Raw genomic sequence first — 16,585 nt, 5'->3', positions numbered from 1 at the left:
AACACAAAATACAAGCAGATCACCAAGAAACACTGCGGGGGGGCGGGGGGTCTTACCGGTGACGACGAGCGAGGCGGTGCAGCTGGCGGCGCCGTGCTGGTTGGAGGCCTTGCAGGTGTATTCACTGCTGTCGGCTTTGACCGGGTTCAGCAGCTCCAGAGAGGAGCTGTTTTGCCGGCTCAGGATCCTGAACTTGTCACTCTGTTTGATCTCCATCCCTGACTTGTACCACTTGAAGGCCACATTGGGAGCGTCCTCAACTTCACATTCAAACTTGGCGGTGCCGCCGACGTTTATCTCCAGGGGTTCGATTCTCTGCCTAAACACAGGCGGCACTGAGGTCCGCAGAAACAGAAGGGCAGATTTAGTCAACCAGCAAAAAGAACAACAGAATGAAGTGAGCGAGGCCGTGAGGATGAAAGGTGGAATGTACAGCAATGGTTGGATGGAATTCAGATTCCGCTGGAGGGGAGAGAAATAGCAAGAACATTAGCCCCCATGGTTTCACAGCAAGTCTCTGAGAACTTGGAGCAGTTGGACCTGAATCTAGTGGGGCTAATTGTTCAAGCTACAGAGGCTGTGGAGGATGTAGTGATTTCAGCGTGAAACCACTTGAAAACATGCAGACATGGCAGGTGTGGGAAGAATAGACTGGAAAAAAAGGTGACAACTTCGTCTGTGGTTAACATGCCGCGGTGAAGATGGAAAGCCACCTGAAGGCCAGGATCGTGACAACCACTGCATAGACCTCACGGCCTTTGACGCAGGGCTACGACGGCTCTGGCCTTGAGGTGGTAACTGGTCACACAGTGATGTGGTACGTGAACAGAACATGGCGATGGTTAGTAAAACCCACTCCCCTGGCAGGGTGCTCATGCTGAGCTGGGCCAACGTGAGGATTGTGACGCGAGGTCTCGGATGAACTGGTTGATGTGAGTTTATGTGAGGAAATGGGTGAATGAATGATGATAGGTTGATCTGAATGGTCAAACCTCTGGAGACCACAGTGAGTCTTGAAGATGTGGTCGTCCTGCCGGCATCATTCTCAGCCTCACAAACATATTCTCCTTCGTGTCTCTGCTTGACAACTTTGTTGATAACCAGAGTGTACGTGTCATTGTCTTGCGAACACTTGAACTCCTCGCCAGTTTTCACCAATTCTCCATTGAAAAACCAGTTTACCTTCGTCACATAGCTAATTGTGGCACTTAAGGTGGCCTCACTATTTTCCTCGAAAGACTCATCTTGGAGGGAGGTGACGACTACGGGGTTTTCTTTCTGCTCTGTTTTGGACACGGCGACCTCCTCTTTAAAGATCTCCTCCGCGTACTCGTTTTGGATGCTGAGCTCGGTCACCTGCTCCGTGGGAACAGTTGCAGGGGGGAGGGTGGCAGTCAGAGCGGCCGCACCGATAGCTTTCTCTTGACTCTCAATGGTCACTGAGCGGACCTCCTGCCTCGACACCTGCACAGACCGCTCAAACGTTACATGCGACTCGGTTGAAACTTTGACTTGCGATGAGACCGACCCTCCCACTGTTGCCGTGGCCGCTTGGACTACAACGTGCTGTTCAGCTGCAGCACATTCAAGCTCCAGCCTGGACTGGGTTCTGAGTGCTGCAGCTTCCGATTGGACCGCACTAAAGTCTTGCACGCTCTCTGCCACCTTCGCAGTCTCGACCACCGACGACAGACTTTCCTTTAAATGCGCCGAGGAGACCTGCAGCCTCTGGGGCTTGTCCAGCTGCATGGTGCCTGGCTGTTCTGACGTAAGAGCTTTGGCCTCCTGGTATATTATAGAGTGCAAAGCCGCCTGGAGTTCCGTCCTGAAGTCTGCTGTCTGAGGGTAATTACCCTCGAACGCCAGCGAGATCTCCAGGGGGGCGCTGGCTGTCGTGATCATGTAAGTAAACATGACACGCTTTGGTTCCCTTTGAACTTTAACTTCCTGTACATCCACAGCCTGCAGCCTCTCTGCCACGTCAGCTAGCAAGAGCGGCTGGTCGCTGGCCACGGCGGACTGGAGGGCGTGTCTCAGCTGATGACGTACGTTCAGACTGAAAGGTTTCGGCGTCTCGACCACAAAGGTCAACTCTTTGGGAAGAGCCGCGCTGTCTCTGGATTCTGACACCGTGAGCGACAGCCTCGGCTGCGTGGCGGCCACGGCTGCTGCAGACTCAGACTTGGTGATCTCCTGAGAGAACTCGCCCCCCAGCACCTGCTTCTCATCCATCACTATGGACTGCCTGACAGACTGGCCCTCCTGGATCTGAACGGCAAAGTCTTGTTCGGCCGCCCCGAGGGGGACGCTGCTCTCAGTGGAGATCTCTTTCTCCTCCACCTGGACCGACTCGCTGCTCAACCTCGGCTCTCTGGCAGTCCGGCAGGTGAATTTCTCTGTGTCGGCAAGCCTCTCGGTGTGTCCCTCCTCTAAGGTGTGACTGTCTGCCACCGTGGTGACCTGCATCACGTCCCAGCGCTCTTCTTTCTGCACGAGCGCCCGCTGCTGCTTGACGTCGCTAGTCAGCGGTGTCTCCTTTGGGAGCTGCGTGGGCTGGAAGGAGAGCTGGAGGATGCTTTGTGGCCTCGGCTCCGTCCGGACCTGAGACTGAACGCCAGTCACACACAAATCCAGTTCTGTGTGATAATCTGCTCTCAGTTCCCTCTTCTCCTCTAGGGTGGCTGCGTGACTCCGAGATCTTTCTTGCTTTTGTGTCGCCACCTGCTGCTCAGGCTCCTCCATGACCAGGATGCCCTCTTTGGATAACGCCTCCACGGGCTGGGTGGACTGGAGGTGAAGCAAGTTGGGGGCCTCTCTCTGAGGATGGATGCTGATGGTCCCAGCCTTGCCTTCAAACTCTGAGGCGTCCTCATAAACCAGCGTCCTCTGCTCATCCTGACTGACGGTGTGAAGCAGAGTGGGACTCTTCCTGCGTCCTGCATGTTCCGGTGCTGCTTTCTCACAGGTAAACATCACCTCTGACGGGAGGACATCCTGGTCTGTGATGACCTGCAGGTGCAGTATCTGTTCTCCCTCCAGCTGAGGTGGGATGGACCTCACGGCGTCCAGACTCGGCAGCTGCTGCGTGGCTTCAGCTTGCAGCAGCTGCCTGTCTTCCGCCATCAGAGCTGCTTTTATAATTTGGTCCTTGCCCAGATGGGCGGTCTCCTGACCTGGACTCTGCAAGGCAAAGCTGCTCTCTTTGGAAAGGGTGTTTTTACGCTCACTGACCGAGGCAAAGACGTGCCGGCGCTGTTCTTTCCCAACGGTCGACTGTGTAGCCGCGTCTGTTGTCGCTAGCTCAGTCGCGTGTCGCTCAGTCAGCGTCATTTTCTCGGCCGACTGGGCCGAGTATAAAATTTTCACGCCTTCCTTCACCTTGTAACTCTTCTCCTGCTGTGGTTTGGGGATGTCCACAGACTGCTCCTTCAGGATGGCCAGCTGGGACTCCACCTGACACCCACTCACCAGCTGTTTAGGTTCAGACGTGGGTCTCACAGTAGCGGACCTGCTGCCAGGCAGCTGTCCTGTGCTAATGGTAGAAAGAGGGGTGAGCTCCTCGGCCACGACCGACATCACCTTTGACCTCTTTTCTGTGGCTGCCCTGAGCTCAATGACCTCGGGGCTGTGGATGCGACTGCAGTGCTGCTCCATGAGGTCCTGGCTCTCCTCCACCGAGGACGTGAACGCTGCCATGTGGAGCTGCTTGGCAGGGACGGCTAAAACCTGGGGCGGATGTGAGGGCACCAGAGAGACTCGCTCCTCCACCTCGTGTGCCTGAAGAACCGCTGCCTGCTGGGTCAGCTGCTCACGCTGAACCGTGGCCGCAGAAATATCTACTTCTGTGAGGGAGCTGACTTGCTCGCTGGGGATTATCTGCCGGTCTTCGGTGCCGATGGTGTAAACCATCTGGTCTGAAGCCGCTCTGTCCTGACCCGGGAGGCTGACCTGGTACAGGCGGGACTCTGTCACCTGCTCCGTCAACGAGACCTTGGAGCTCTTCTTCTGAACCACCGTCAGTTGCTCCTGCCTGTGAACAACAGACGCAGATTCCCTCGACACAAGCAGCTCAGCACTGCAAGATGCTTCTCCAAACCTGTTGGAGGCCTTGCAAGTGTAGAGGCCCCGGTCCTCCATTTTGACATTCTTAACAGTCATAAAGCCAGAGCCATCGGGATTGGCAGTAATCAGACAGTTTCTGCTTGCTTGGATCTGGAAGACTCCTTTAAACCACTGAACATCGGCTCTTGGCTCACCGCTAACTGTGTAGTGGAACGACACCTCCCTTCCCTCTGAGCAACTCACCGCTTGGATGGGAAGAGTGAAGGAGGGAGGATGACCCGTCATCTTAAACATCTTCTCAACCCAATGCTCTGCCTGCTGAACGTCTGACTGTTTCACCTCCAGGTACGTGGTGCACGTGGTCTGGCCGAACCTGTTGGCGGCCGTGCAGGAGTACTCGCCCTCGTACTCGGACGTGACCTCGCTGATGACCAGCGTGTACTCCTCCTCCTCCTCTACCATCTGGTAGGTGGACGAGCTCTTTACCACCTTCCCATTGCGAGACCACTTAACAGTGGGCCTGGGAAAGCCAGAGATCCTGACAGTGAGTCTGGCGGTCTGGCCTGCGCTCACGGCGGTGGGGGGAAGCTGGCTGAGGAAAACTGGCTTTTCTTTCTTCTTCTCTAAAGTGGAAGAGTAGCGTTTGGACTCTGGCTTGAGTTCAAGTGTTTTAGTTTTCTGCGGCAAGTGGACGCCGGTGTAGAAGGTTTCCTCTTGCTCCTCCACCGTGGTGATGGCGGTGCTACAACGCTCTGTCAGGAAATATCAAGCAACACTGGTAACAAAATCCAGCACAAAACACTACCACAGTTTTTAGGTTTTTTTTTATATATATATTTTTGTATGTTATTATATATTTATTGATATAATCACACCAATAAAACTATTCATAGCAAAATTATTTAAATAAAAAGAAATCACATTTGACTTGACATTTCTATCTGTTTATTACACTTATGATAGATACTTAGATATACTTCTACATCTACAGCAGATGCCATTAGTTGCCATTAAATGTGTTTTTAACACATTTATATTCACATTTATCCTGCCCCAGTCACACGACAGCCTGTTTTTTTTAATTATCTCATTTATGTTAAATAGCAAAATATAATTGTATTATTAAACTCTTGTTTTTGTCGTCATTGGTTAAAAATAATCAGTTTTAGAGCAGTTGACATTCGCATAGCGTCAAATATTCAGACAAAATACCAACAATCAACAACCACACATTTAGTACTTTTAATCCCGAGAGGGACGGGTCCACAATAATAAAACTCATTCATTCATTCATTCATATATATACACACACACACACACACACACACACACACACACACACACACAGGCACGCATGCACAAACATCTCAGATTCCAACTTTACGTTGACGAGTGTTTTATTAAATTTAACTGCCAACATGATTTTTATACAAATTGACCATAAACATCACTTTCAGTTTTCTACTTCAGTGTATTTTGTCACTATATATGCTCTCCTAACATTGCACATATATACAATAAATCAAAAATTTCTTTAAATTAAAAAAAGAAAGTTCACAGTTGACAAAATCGGCTCTAAACCGTCACATTCCACTATAAATTAAAATGATTTAGTTTCACTGACAACAAACTCTAGACATGCACATCCAATGTTGCATCAGAAACACACGGTAATAATCATGTCAACAAGTATTGCGACAAGAACATGTCTTAGCGTGTTTACTTGTAAAAAGTGACTGATTCAAAAACAAAGTAAATCCAGTAATTACTGTCTGCGATCCTGCACTGTTATGAAACTGAGTGATGGCCAGACTTGTGAAAATACAGTTAAAAGTGAAATACTACAAAAACTATGCATGTTTGTTCTTGATAATATTGTAAATATATTTTTGATTTGTCAGTGAAGCTGCTAAACTGTCAAGTATTCCTGATAGCGACGCTAGCAATTGAAAACAAACAACCCAAAGAAAAAGCCCACATTGTAAAATAAATAAAACTCAACTCAATAAAAGAGAATTAAATAAAATAAAGTCACGTCTTATTATTTTATGTTACATTTTCTTTGTCACTGGCAAACAACAATTTTAAACATTTACAAACTGAGTTTAAGCCATAAAAAGGCCAGTTGCATTTTTAATCCTTTCTACTCAATAATAAAAAGCAGTCCGTCATCAGTGATGAACAACATTCAAAGCCTTCAACACCAACTTTAAGTCCAACCAACCGCCCCCCCAACCGCCCCCCTTCGACCTCTAGAAGACTTTGAGCAGCGCGGTGGTTTCAATGCAACCAGCTGTGTTGTGTATGACGCACTTATACTCCCCGGCGTCGCTCTGGCTGGCGTTGGTAATGAGCAGGTTGAAGTGGCCGGCGGTTTTCTCCTGAATGATACAACGACCGTCGGTCACGTGGTTTCCGTCTTTGTACCAGTGGGCGGTGGGGTCGGGCTTACCGGAGACCAGACACTGGAGGATCACTGGAGTTCCTAGCGCGGCTGTGAGGTTGCTCAACGGGATGACACATTTAGGAGGCGTCTCTGTGACCTGGAACTGGAAGCTGCACGTGTCAGAGGACTTCCCTTTGAACTCCACCTTGTCTTCTTTGGCTGGCTCCGCAAATACATCAAAGTTGATGCTCACATATGTGTCTCCCTGGTCCCCTGTTTGATTGTCAGTGTTGGCCACAAGTCTCACCGCCCGCTGGGACTCGTCCTGCTCTTGCTCAAACTCAAACTCCAGCTCTATTTCTGAGACCTGTTCGCCATCAAAGGACGCGTTGCCAACCATCAAATCAAACTTCTGCGGCTGCACTTTGGCACTGCCGAGAGACACGGCAGTCAACTCCCTGCCCCGGGTCTTCCCGGAGAAAGCTTTGGCACTTAGCACCACCAGGGAGGCCCTGCAAAGAGTCTCTCCAACAAGGTTTATAGCCCTGCAGCTGTACACTCCGCTATCTGCAACGGAGACCGTGCCAACCTTCAGGAAGTGGTTATCTCCATCAGATGAGAGCAGGAATTTTTTGTTGTTGTGAGGAATTTTTTTGTCACCCTTGAACCAAGACACAATTGGAGAGGGAATTCCCATCAAAGAGCACTCGAACATCACCGTGGTTCCTTCTGGGGTTTCCATGTCACAGATGGGATTAATGAACCTTGGAGGCATCTCAGTGACCTCAAAAGCTATTTTCAAGTCATGGTGCTCCTGGGTGACAAAGTCCACAGCACCTTCCTCATAGATACTTGGCAAAACATCCAACGATATGATCATACTTTTGTTGTCGGCCGTGTACTCTGGGATTGTGATGATCTTCACTTGCTTCTCAAATTCTTTCACCTCACTTTCATCCAGTTCCACTTCCAGGAGAATCTCCTGGGGGGACGGAGAACGGGAAGAATCGTCCTCTTCTACATCAAACTCCATCACATGTTGATGAGTGACGGCAGGTGGAGCAGGCATTAACCTGACTTCCTGTGGTACGACTACGACTAAAGCAACACTTCTGGCCTCGCCAACATAATTGACAGCCTCGCAGATATACTCTCCCTGGTCAGCCTTAGTGACATCACCAATGGTCAGCGAGATACAGTCACCGTCTCTGTCAATTTTGACTCTTTCACCAGCCAGCAGTTGTGTTTTATTGCAGAACCACTTGACCTCGGGAGAGGGTAAGCCAAACACCTCCGCGTGAAATGTTAGTGAGTCATTTTCAAGGAGCCTTTTCTTAATGAGGGGTTTGAGGAACGCAGGGGGGATCCCTTGCACTTTCTCTTGAAGGGTGGGCAGGGACAATGAGCCCCTTGCTTTGGAAAGGAAGAGATTATTGTCCGTGAGAGGAGTTGTTTCAATGCCCTCGTCAGCAGGGGACGCCAGGAACTGAAGTGGGGAGAAGAACCTGTCACTGGAATCCCCCGTCGATGGTCTTTTATATTCCAAAGGGGAGAAAGGGTATTCCTGCGGGGTTGCAAAGCCACCTGGTGTATCAGAACTCGGGGTGTGAAAAGACACGGGTGACTTGGGAGTGTAAAAGGCCTCTGCAATTGGTTGTGACACCTCAGTGGATGAACCTGGTGTGTAGAACCTCTCAGCGAGCTCAGCGACCTCTTCACTGACTGTGCTGCCAATCTCTATGGACATTTCAGATTCTGGCGACAGCGGCCTTCCCCAGTCTGTTGGGGGATTGTAGTAATCATACACAGCACCAAAAGTGACCTCCTCCTCTTCTAGTGACCCATAGGTAGCTTCACCTCGTGAGGTCTTCTCCAAAGTAACTCTTTCCCCTCTAGATGCATCCTTGTTCTGAGGTGCATCTCCAGCAGCATCCTTTGGGACCGCTACTTGAAGGAGGCGTCTTTCCTCCTCTGATGAGCCAAGAAGTGTTTGAGGTTCTCGCTCCACAGGGTTGAGGTTAGGGTTGGGGTCTTTAGCTTTCCTTTGTGTGCCAGGTTCAACAATGTCATCAGTTATTCCCACATTTAACTCTGTCATCCCAGCCTTGGAATCCAGCACACTAAGGAAGACGCCACTGTCCAAAGAGGGTTCTGGAATGGTACCTGTCCCAATCTCGTCTGACTCATGGTGTTCCTTTGGAATGACAACAATCTCTTCACAAAGTCCATCCAGCTTGGTCGGGGTATTGAGTCGAGTCGAGTCTTTCAAAACAACCTGCGTACAGTCTGAGTCCGGGTCGGTGGTGACAGTGGAAGGCCTTGTAAATCCATGTGACCTTTCAGGCTTTGAAGTTTCATTCGATTCTTTACGATTCGCAGTTGCTTCAATGGTACCTGAAACCCTAACAGAGCGTTTTATGGCACCAGTCTTTTCAGACTGGAATGGAATGAAACTGCTGGTTCGATCAAATGTATGCCAAGTTAGCTCCCTCCCCTCCACCACCTCACCAGCTTCTGTTTGTTCAGGATCAACGGCCGGTTTCTGTGGTTCTGGATGAACGAGCTCTGGAGATTCCAGGGTTTCTTCTACAAAGTGTTGCATTCCAACACCAATTTCCTGATATGCAGCTTCGGTTTCTGGGCTAATTTCTGGGTAAACAGGTTTGGGTTCAGCAGGAGATAGAGGGGACACTGTTTTTCCCAAAGGAAGTACGTTATGAGTGGCGTCTGAATCTTCTGTACCAGGGACAGCTCTCTGGAAACCCAGATTAACTGTTGCAGCAGTAGAATGTTTAAAGCCAACTGGAGGTTCCAGCTCTTGGTTTTGCAGACCAAGGGAAGCTTCCACAGTCGGGATGAACTCTTCAGGGAACGGCACTTGCTTCTGTGCCTCTTCGAGGGTGGTCAGCTGTGGGCCTGGTGAGCCTGGCTCAAAAGCTTGTTTAATCTGAGAAACCTTTATAACCGCAGAGGAAGATGGCAAACCGCAGCCAGATATCGCTGGAGGCTCTCGCAAGACTTCAGGCCTGGATGTTCTGGCTTTGACAGCAAGAGGCGGACTTTTCTCCTCAATCCGAGGACCCTCGGGATACCTGCTGAAAGATCCATCAAGTACAGCAGGCTGCCTAACACCTGCTGCTGAACTTGCAGGAGGTGCTGGAACTGACACATTACAGATGCTTGTAACTTCTCCAAACTTGTTTCTCGCCTTACATTTGTATCGTCCAGCATCAGAGTGTGTGAAGCCGTGTATGTACAGCCTGTGGACCTTCTCATCTCCCTCAACTCTGTATTTCCCAGATGTAATTGTTAGGGAGTCGTTCCCATAACACCATGTAACCTCTGGTGTTGGTTCACCTGAGATTGTGCACTCAAGCACAGCAGTGCTGCCTTCAGAGCAGCTGATGCCCTCAATTTCAGACAGCATAAGAGGAGCCTCCCCGGAGAAAGTGAACTTGTGTCTGACAGCCTGAGAAGATCCTTCATCGACAGACACGTCAGAGGATTTCCCTGAAAATGTCTGCGGTTCATCCTGGCTTTCCTCCTCTTGAGCCGTGGGGACCGGAGTGGCAGCAGTGACTCTGATTTCCACAGGCAAACAGCTCAAATCTGAGCCAGGGTGCCTGTGGACCTCTGCCTGAGGCACCTGGAGCACAGCCCTACCAGAGTCTACGTAGGCCACGCCCTCTTTTTCTATCGAGGCCTCTGAGTTTTTCTCACCCTTGTCCAGGTCTTCTGTCCCCGCCCCCTTTTTAGCACTGCCAGACTTTCTCGCCAGCTTTTTGTCAGTGAGCTCCAGAGTTGCGCTGCAGATGGATTTTCCATGTTTGTTGGTTACCACGCAGTCATACGATCCCTCGTGGTCTCTTGTTGGATAGAAGACAGTGAGCTGGGAGGAATTAGCTCTGCTACTGATATCATAGTCGGGGTTGTGCATTAAAGGGTGTCCATCTTTCAGCCAAGAGACAGTTGGCAGCGGCTCTCCGTGAAACTGGCAGGTGAATTCTGTCATTTCGCCCATTTTCACTTTGACTGAAGATATTTCAGTTACAAAGACCGGTCTGGAACCACGTACAGCACCTTCCTCTTGCTGTTCCACCTCAGACTCTTGACTTTTCATCACCTCCTTTATAGTTGAGTCCTCTTCTTGGTCAAATCCTTCAACACCAATCCTATCACAATGAACTGACTTTATTGGACTCATGTCCTGGCCTTCCAAAACCTTCTGTTGTCTCTCTTCAGTCCTCTCTCTGAACGCTGCCACCTCCTCCCAGGCCGACGTCTCTTCACTGACATCTGACTTAAAACGCTGTCCACTTAATCCACCGACCGTGACGCTGTGTTTGTTCTGACTGTGTCCTGACTCTGCTTTGCTTGAAGAGTATTTTTCAAATGGTTCTGAACCCGAACTGTCCTTCAAGGCAGCTTTTGAGTCACAAGATGCTTTTGTCATCTCATTTGCGTGATGTGGAGGATCGGCAGATGCGGAGGCGTGGACGGTTTTCAAAGAATACTCACAAGGAGGAGACTGCGTGTACTGAACAACATGCTGATTGGCCGAGAGTTTCGTTGCTAAGGCTTCACTGACGGCAGTCATGTGTGGATCTGACAGTTTGCCCGGCCGGTTTCTGTGGGAAACTTCACCATGCTGGGGTTCCAGGTCAGGGGATGGAACAGAGGACTCGAAGGGCAACCCAGCGGAAAGTTGCTGACTGTCCAGGGCCAAGTCAGACTCCAGTTCAACCACTTCTTCCTGTTCAACGTCTTCTTGCCATTTCAGTATACGCTGAGCCAGCGCTTCCTCCTCACTTACTAAGTACTCGCTGTCACTCTGTAACCCGGTCTCGCGGCCCTCGCTCAGGAGCTCGCTGGCGGGCGGCCACGGTAAGTTCTCACTCTGCTGACCTTGGAAATGGGTGGGAAATGATTCGCCCATGAGGAACTTCTCTTTGGCCGTCCGTCCTGCAGAGGAGACGCTACCCTGGACCACCACAGGCTGCTGGATGCTTTCGGCAGCAGACGCCTGTGCAACATTTCCAACTTCTTTGGTTTCGTCTCCCTTTGACAAAGTGTAACTCTGTACCCAGTCGGGCTGCAGCTCAACACTTTGCTCTTGCTCGAGCAAAACATCCTGTTGCCATTTCATGATCCTCTGGGTCAAGGCTTCCTCCTCACTGACCAACCTCTCGCTCTCGGTTTTGAACTCAGAGATATTCTCCCTGGACAGCTGCAGCTCGCGCTCTTCTTTCGTCTGGTCAAACAACATCTTCTCCGTTTGCAATATCGCTGATTCAGGCTCCGCCCTCGACGCTCTAGATTCTATCCTGGGTGATTTCTGTGTTATTGTGGCGGGAATGACAGAAGACTCTTTTGGTCTTGCTCTCACTTTGTCTTTACTTAATGGGACAGAGGTTTCACTGTGCTCTCCTTTGCTTCGTACTTTTGGAGATTTTGCTTTTTCGGCCAATAACTCCCTTGTTTCGACTGCCTGCTGCCCCCCAGGTTCAGTGTAACGGGTCTCTTCTGGCAGGGGCAGATCGGGTTCAGTATCGCGTGCTTCCATTTGCATGCCTTGCTGCCATTTTCGGATACGTAGGGCCAGGAGTTTTTCCTCGCACTGAAGCCGCTCAGCTTCCAGACTTTTTTCATACTGAGCCCTCAAAGATTCCCCAGCAACTTCCTCCTTGTAAAGTTCAGCTCTTCCTGCTTTTTGATCGGGTACAGCGGATTCGTCGAGGAAGCTCTTTTCTCTTGACTGGACTTGCCTTGGATCACATGACTCTACCGATCGGTCCTCATTCACAACTTTCACATCTGTGGCTCTTGTTGCTATTCTTGGTGACCTTTGTTCCAGCTTGACTGGCATCCCACCCTCCATTTCTTCTCTGGATTCCATGGTGGGTGACTTTGAGACCAAGGAAGTGGAAAACATTCCTGTTTCTTGACCTCTGTCATCGATTACACGAGACTTCAGTGAAGACAAGGCCTCAGAATCCTCAAACTTTGGCTTCACTTTAGGTGATTTGTGGTAAGAAAAAGGTACCTCCTCCAGTTCCATAGCTAATCCTTCTTCTGCCCATACCTGCTTGCTGGAACCGTTTTTGTCGGGCTCCGCGCACTCTGCACCCTGCTGACCCAGTAGGTCTTTTGAAGGATGAGTCTCCTCCTCTGACATTCGACCACCTTGCTGCCATTTCCTGATGCGTAGAGCCAGGAGTTTTTCCTCGCACTCCATTCTATCAGCCTCTAGGCCCCTTTCATACGGACTCATCAAGGATTCACCAGCGCACTCTTCTGCGTATGTATCGATTGTTTCTGTTTCTTCTGAAGTTCGCGCTTCACTGAAAACCAGTTTTGTGGCCTTGGTCCTGGACGCCTCCGATGGAGAGATCCCCTCTTGAGAAGCTGCAGTTGCAAAAGACTCTGTCCTTTCTGTATACATGGATGTTCCAGAATACATTCGCTCTTGATGGGGCCGCTCAACGTCAGTGACCAGACTTGTGTCTTCACTCATCATCTGTTTGACTGAAGCCCGCACTGTTGATTCATCAACGCTGTTCGAGTCTTTATCCACCAGTGTGTCAGCTAACTCGCCTCTCATCAACTGGATTGCTCTGGTCCTGGACTGAGGCTCAAATGAATGCCTGGCCCGAGACTGAGGCAGAGCACCGGCTGAGGTTTTACCTCGGAGTTCTCTGTGGGTCTCTCCCAAATCAAAAGGACGACTGAAAGGCTGCACATCAGACAGAGACGCAGGTTTCACCCGGAGTCTCTCCACATAGTCAGAGTAGCTGGACTCGCTGGCAACCGAGTCCAGTTCAAACTCCGAGGATGACATTGTGGATATGGAGAGCCTCTTCTTCTGTTTGACGGCTTTCTGGAGTGTTGTGAGTTTGGCCCTCACCTCGTTGTGAAGGCTCTCCGTGTCACTGAACCTCTCGTACCTGTCGCTGCAGCGGTCACTCAACCTGTCACTGAACCTCGCACCTGTGCGCCGGTCGCAGTAGATGTCGCTGAACCTATCGTTGAAGCGCTCGGACCGGTCAAACATCGGGGGCGGAGACGGAGCGCGCTCAGAGGCCGTCTCCAGGAACCCAGACTTTTTCTCCATCACCTTGTCCTCCGAACCAGAACCAAAACCAAAGTACACACTCCTCACTAACGATGCCTGAGACCGAGACTTTCCACCGCGAAGAGCCTTAGACCTCTTGTCAAAAGGTGAGCCAACGCACCTGAGGTCAACCCTAAACTTTCTCTCCCCGCGCTGCTCGACCAAAGCGGCAGTGCTCTGGCGGGCTCTGGCGGAACCCCTGGCAGCGCTCAGGAAATTCGCTGAGTGCTCCTCGTTGACCGAGACCAGCAGCGAGGCTGTGGACTCGGCCGAGCCCTCCGTGTTGATGGCCATCACCTTGTAGCTACCCGCGTCCTTCTCCTTGACACTATTGACAAGCAGAGTGGTGGTGTGCACGTGTGCTTCTTCAACGGTGCGAACCCTACGCCTACGAGTTTTCGGAATAGACTTGTTATTGTGAAACCAGAGGACGGTTGGCGAAGGAAAAGCAATAATTTTACACTTTAGCTCCATGGGTTCTCCTTCCAGGGCCGACTGGAACTTGAGTTTCTTGGTGAAGGCCGGTTTGATGTTCTCGCTGGGTGGACGCACCTCCCCCGCGTCGCAGCTGCCTTCTTCTTCTGCCAGCTTGGCGCTGCTGTCATAAAACAGCTCTGAAAACAAAAAACACAACAAGTCAGAACGACGCTCGAGGGCCAAAAGAGGGGAAAAAATGAAGATGAATAATAATTAATGGAAATATTCAATTGATCATGCAGGGAGTCACAATGCCATGAAGAGAAATAATTTCACTCACCATATTTGTTCGAATAAACGCAAGACTTGATTCTTTATATTAGAAATCTGCTGGAAGTTTTGATCCTTCGTCTGTGGAAATTTCTTCAAGACAAATTATTTTATTTTTTTCTTTAAAAAAAGCATAAATTCACGGTGGGCTTCTCACATTCGCACCTTTAGCTCTTCCTTTTAGATTTGCTAAAGCTTTGTTCTGAAATATATTCTATATTCCTTAGCTGACTTGCAGACAGGAGAATAAACGCCCTTTCTAATCGTCCTTCAGTTCGCAGGACATGAATGAGATTGGTTGAGAAGCAAAGCTCTCCAAAAAATAAACAATGTCTTAGACTTGTGACCGTAAGATGCAAATGAAGCTGCATGTTGGGTGGAGAAGGCGTTTATTCGAACTAATATAGTTTTACTGTGTTATTTAAAGTGCAAACCACAGAATCACATCCCCACTATCTGCAAGCCAGGCCAGGAACAACCGTTGGTGTTTTTGCAGGAGGTCAGTATGAGTTCCGGATGCAGAAAGAAAACCTCCATATCTTTTAAAGGTCTCCTTAAGTCCTCAAGAAGCTTTAAAAGATACTTGTGCTGTGCCTCGTTGAGGGGGCACGGGTGGGGGGTCAGAGGAAGAACCTTCATGCCCACAATGAAATGACGTCTGGATGCAAACCACTTTCTTTTGGTCAAGAACTGACACAAGCAACCAGGGCTCACCGGGAGAAACATCATCAGAGTGAGAGCAACAAGGAACAAATACAAACAATGAAAATCCTCGTCAACGTGACATGCAACAGTAGGGGTTCACACAGGGACCAGGTACTGTCCCTGGTTGAAGGGACAGCTGAACCAGAACCAGGACTAACCCCCAGGGTCTTTCAGGGCCAACAGACAATTTCAGGGGTCGATTGATGGAACTCTGGTTGAACTGAACCCCTTCATGTGTGTGTGTGTGTGTGTGTGTGTGTTTGTGTGTGTTTGTGCACTTCCTGTATAGGAATCATAGGCTCAGGCCAGCTGTTTCCATAGCCTTCCTGAGTCTTAATGGTAAGGCAGGTTATGGAAACACCTAGCAGCTATGCTGAAACTCAAAGTGTGCATGAGTTTGTTTGTTTGTGTGTGAGTGTGTGTATGTGTGTCTGATCTAATTGTGAGCTGCAGTGGTCTGACTGACCTTTGACCTCTTGCTCAATCTTGGCTTCAATCTGCTCTCGGACATAAGTCACTATGGCACAAAAAGAGAGGACAACAGGAAGTTAGAAGTCCTGGTTTACTTGGGGGCGGAGCACCTCGCGAGATCTCATTGGCGCTCACCAACAGAAAAAAACAAACAGAAAGACGACAAAGTGAAGGAACTCGCGTACGGCACGGAACACAAGAAGGTCTGAGCTTCCTAATGGTTGGGAAAGAGAGAGGAAGAAGGAAGTTCTCCAGGTGAGTTTCATGCACTCCCTGTGAGGAAGGAGGAGGTGAAGGTGAGGAGGAGTGACGTCAGCAGGGAGTGATGAGGTGAGGTACCAGGACTGAGGAACGTGTGTCACTCGTCAACTCTTTGCTGTTTAGTCGCCACTGAGTGAAAAATTATTTTTATGAATGAGTTTTTGTCGTGCTTTCGTCCCTCGAAGGAGGAGGTGAAGGTGAGGTGGAGGTCAGGAGGAAGTGAGGGACTGGTCTGATGGTCCACGAGTTACCTTCTCCTTCTTCCTCTACTTCTTCTTCTTCTTCTTGTGTCGTGATGGCGAGCGTGGCCGTGCAGGCGGCCTCGCCGGCGGCGTTGAGCGCCCTGCAGGTGTAGCAGCCAGCGTGCTCACTGAAGGCGTCCACAATGATAAGCGTGGCTGTGTTGGACACCTCGTCAAAGTGGAAGATCACGTTCCCGCTGGGCCGCATGGGCTGCCGCTCGTGGAACCAGCTGACCTCTGGCCTCGGTGTGCCGGACACGCAGGCGTGAAAGCGCACCACCTCGCCATGCCGCACCGTGCAGCTGGCGATTGGCTGGACGAAGGCAGGTTTTTGGTGGCTGCAGGTGGAGACGTGCCACTGAGGCTCCGACCTGGTCTCCACCGGCCGCTTTTGTTCTGAAAAGAAGGATTTTCACTGAACCGCAGGTAAGAGGAGGATCAGAAGGTACCAGGACCGGGTAAGACCAGCAGGGTTCTGCCCTTCAGCGTCCTACCCCTCAGGCTTATGCGCTTTGGAGTCTACCCAGCAGGGTTTGGACCTACAGGGTTTTAGCCAACAGACTATTGGTCGGACAGAAACGTCTCTCTAGCTTCACTCTG

At 50.2% G+C, this 16,585-nt stretch overlaps 3 protein-coding genes across 5 annotated transcripts in view; all 3 read right to left on the bottom strand.

Annotated features, from left to right (window-relative positions):
- ttn.2 (titin, tandem duplicate 2) overlaps positions 1-16,585 on the bottom strand; it is a 157,592-nt gene that overhangs the window by 129,189 nt on the left and 11,818 nt on the right. For 2 of the 3 annotated variants that reach the window (XM_076015835.1, XM_076015836.1), the window contains 2 exons: positions 15,478-15,528; positions 57-335 (listed from right to left, as the gene is read on the bottom strand). In XM_076015835.1, coding sequence (XP_075871950.1) covers positions 57-335; positions 15,478-15,528 — 330 coding nt within the window. Of the gene's footprint in view, positions 1-56; positions 336-15,477; positions 15,529-15,994; positions 16,382-16,585 lie in introns of all 3 variants that reach the window. The other variant, XM_076015834.1, reaches the window with a different exon arrangement.
- On the bottom strand, positions 750-4,953 carry LOC142881522 (titin-like). Its single transcript, XM_076015849.1, has 3 exons — positions 4,938-4,953; positions 857-4,814; positions 750-798 (listed from the first exon to the last, which is right to left on the bottom strand). The coding sequence occupies exons 1-3, from the start codon at positions 4,951-4,953 to the stop codon at positions 750-752; spliced, it is 4,023 nt and encodes a 1,340-aa protein (XP_075871964.1).
- On the bottom strand, positions 5,428-14,945 carry LOC142881512 (uncharacterized). The gene is made up of 5 exons (XM_076015833.1): positions 14,890-14,945; positions 14,023-14,157; positions 13,722-13,887; positions 13,212-13,616; positions 5,428-11,783 (listed from the first exon to the last, which is right to left on the bottom strand). Exons 1-5 carry the CDS (start codon positions 14,943-14,945, stop codon positions 6,315-6,317), a joined length of 6,231 nt encoding a protein of 2,076 aa, XP_075871948.1. The 3' UTR covers positions 5,428-6,314.

This window comes from Nelusetta ayraudi, unplaced genomic scaffold (genome assembly GCF_046127955.1).
Source record: "Nelusetta ayraudi isolate G7.1 ecotype Tasmania unplaced genomic scaffold, CSIRO-AGI_Nayr_v1 ptg000200l, whole genome shotgun sequence".
Taxonomy (NCBI): domain Eukaryota; kingdom Metazoa; phylum Chordata; class Actinopteri; order Tetraodontiformes; family Monacanthidae; genus Nelusetta; species Nelusetta ayraudi.
Note: the sequence above shows the minus strand (reverse complement) of the source record. Positions and strands in the feature narration are given on the sequence as shown.

Coding starts and splice junctions, on each gene's coding strand:
- LOC142881522 (XM_076015849.1), bottom strand. Junction 799..856: donor ATGAGCACCCTGCCAGGGGA/GTGGGTTTTACT, acceptor CTGTGTGACCAG/TTACCACCTCAAGGCCAGAG.
- LOC142881512 (XM_076015833.1), bottom strand. CDS start 14,945: ATGAAGGTTCTTCCTCTGACCCCCCACCCGTGCCCCCTCAACGAGGCA. Junction 13,888..14,022: donor GGAGAACCCATGGAGCTAAA/GTGTAAAATTAT, acceptor GCTTGTCAATAG/TGTCAAGGAGAAGGACGCGG. Junction 13,617..13,721: donor GCCAGAGCACTGCCGCTTTG/GTCGAGCAGCGC, acceptor TCTCGGTCTCAG/GCATCGTTAGTGAGGAGTGT.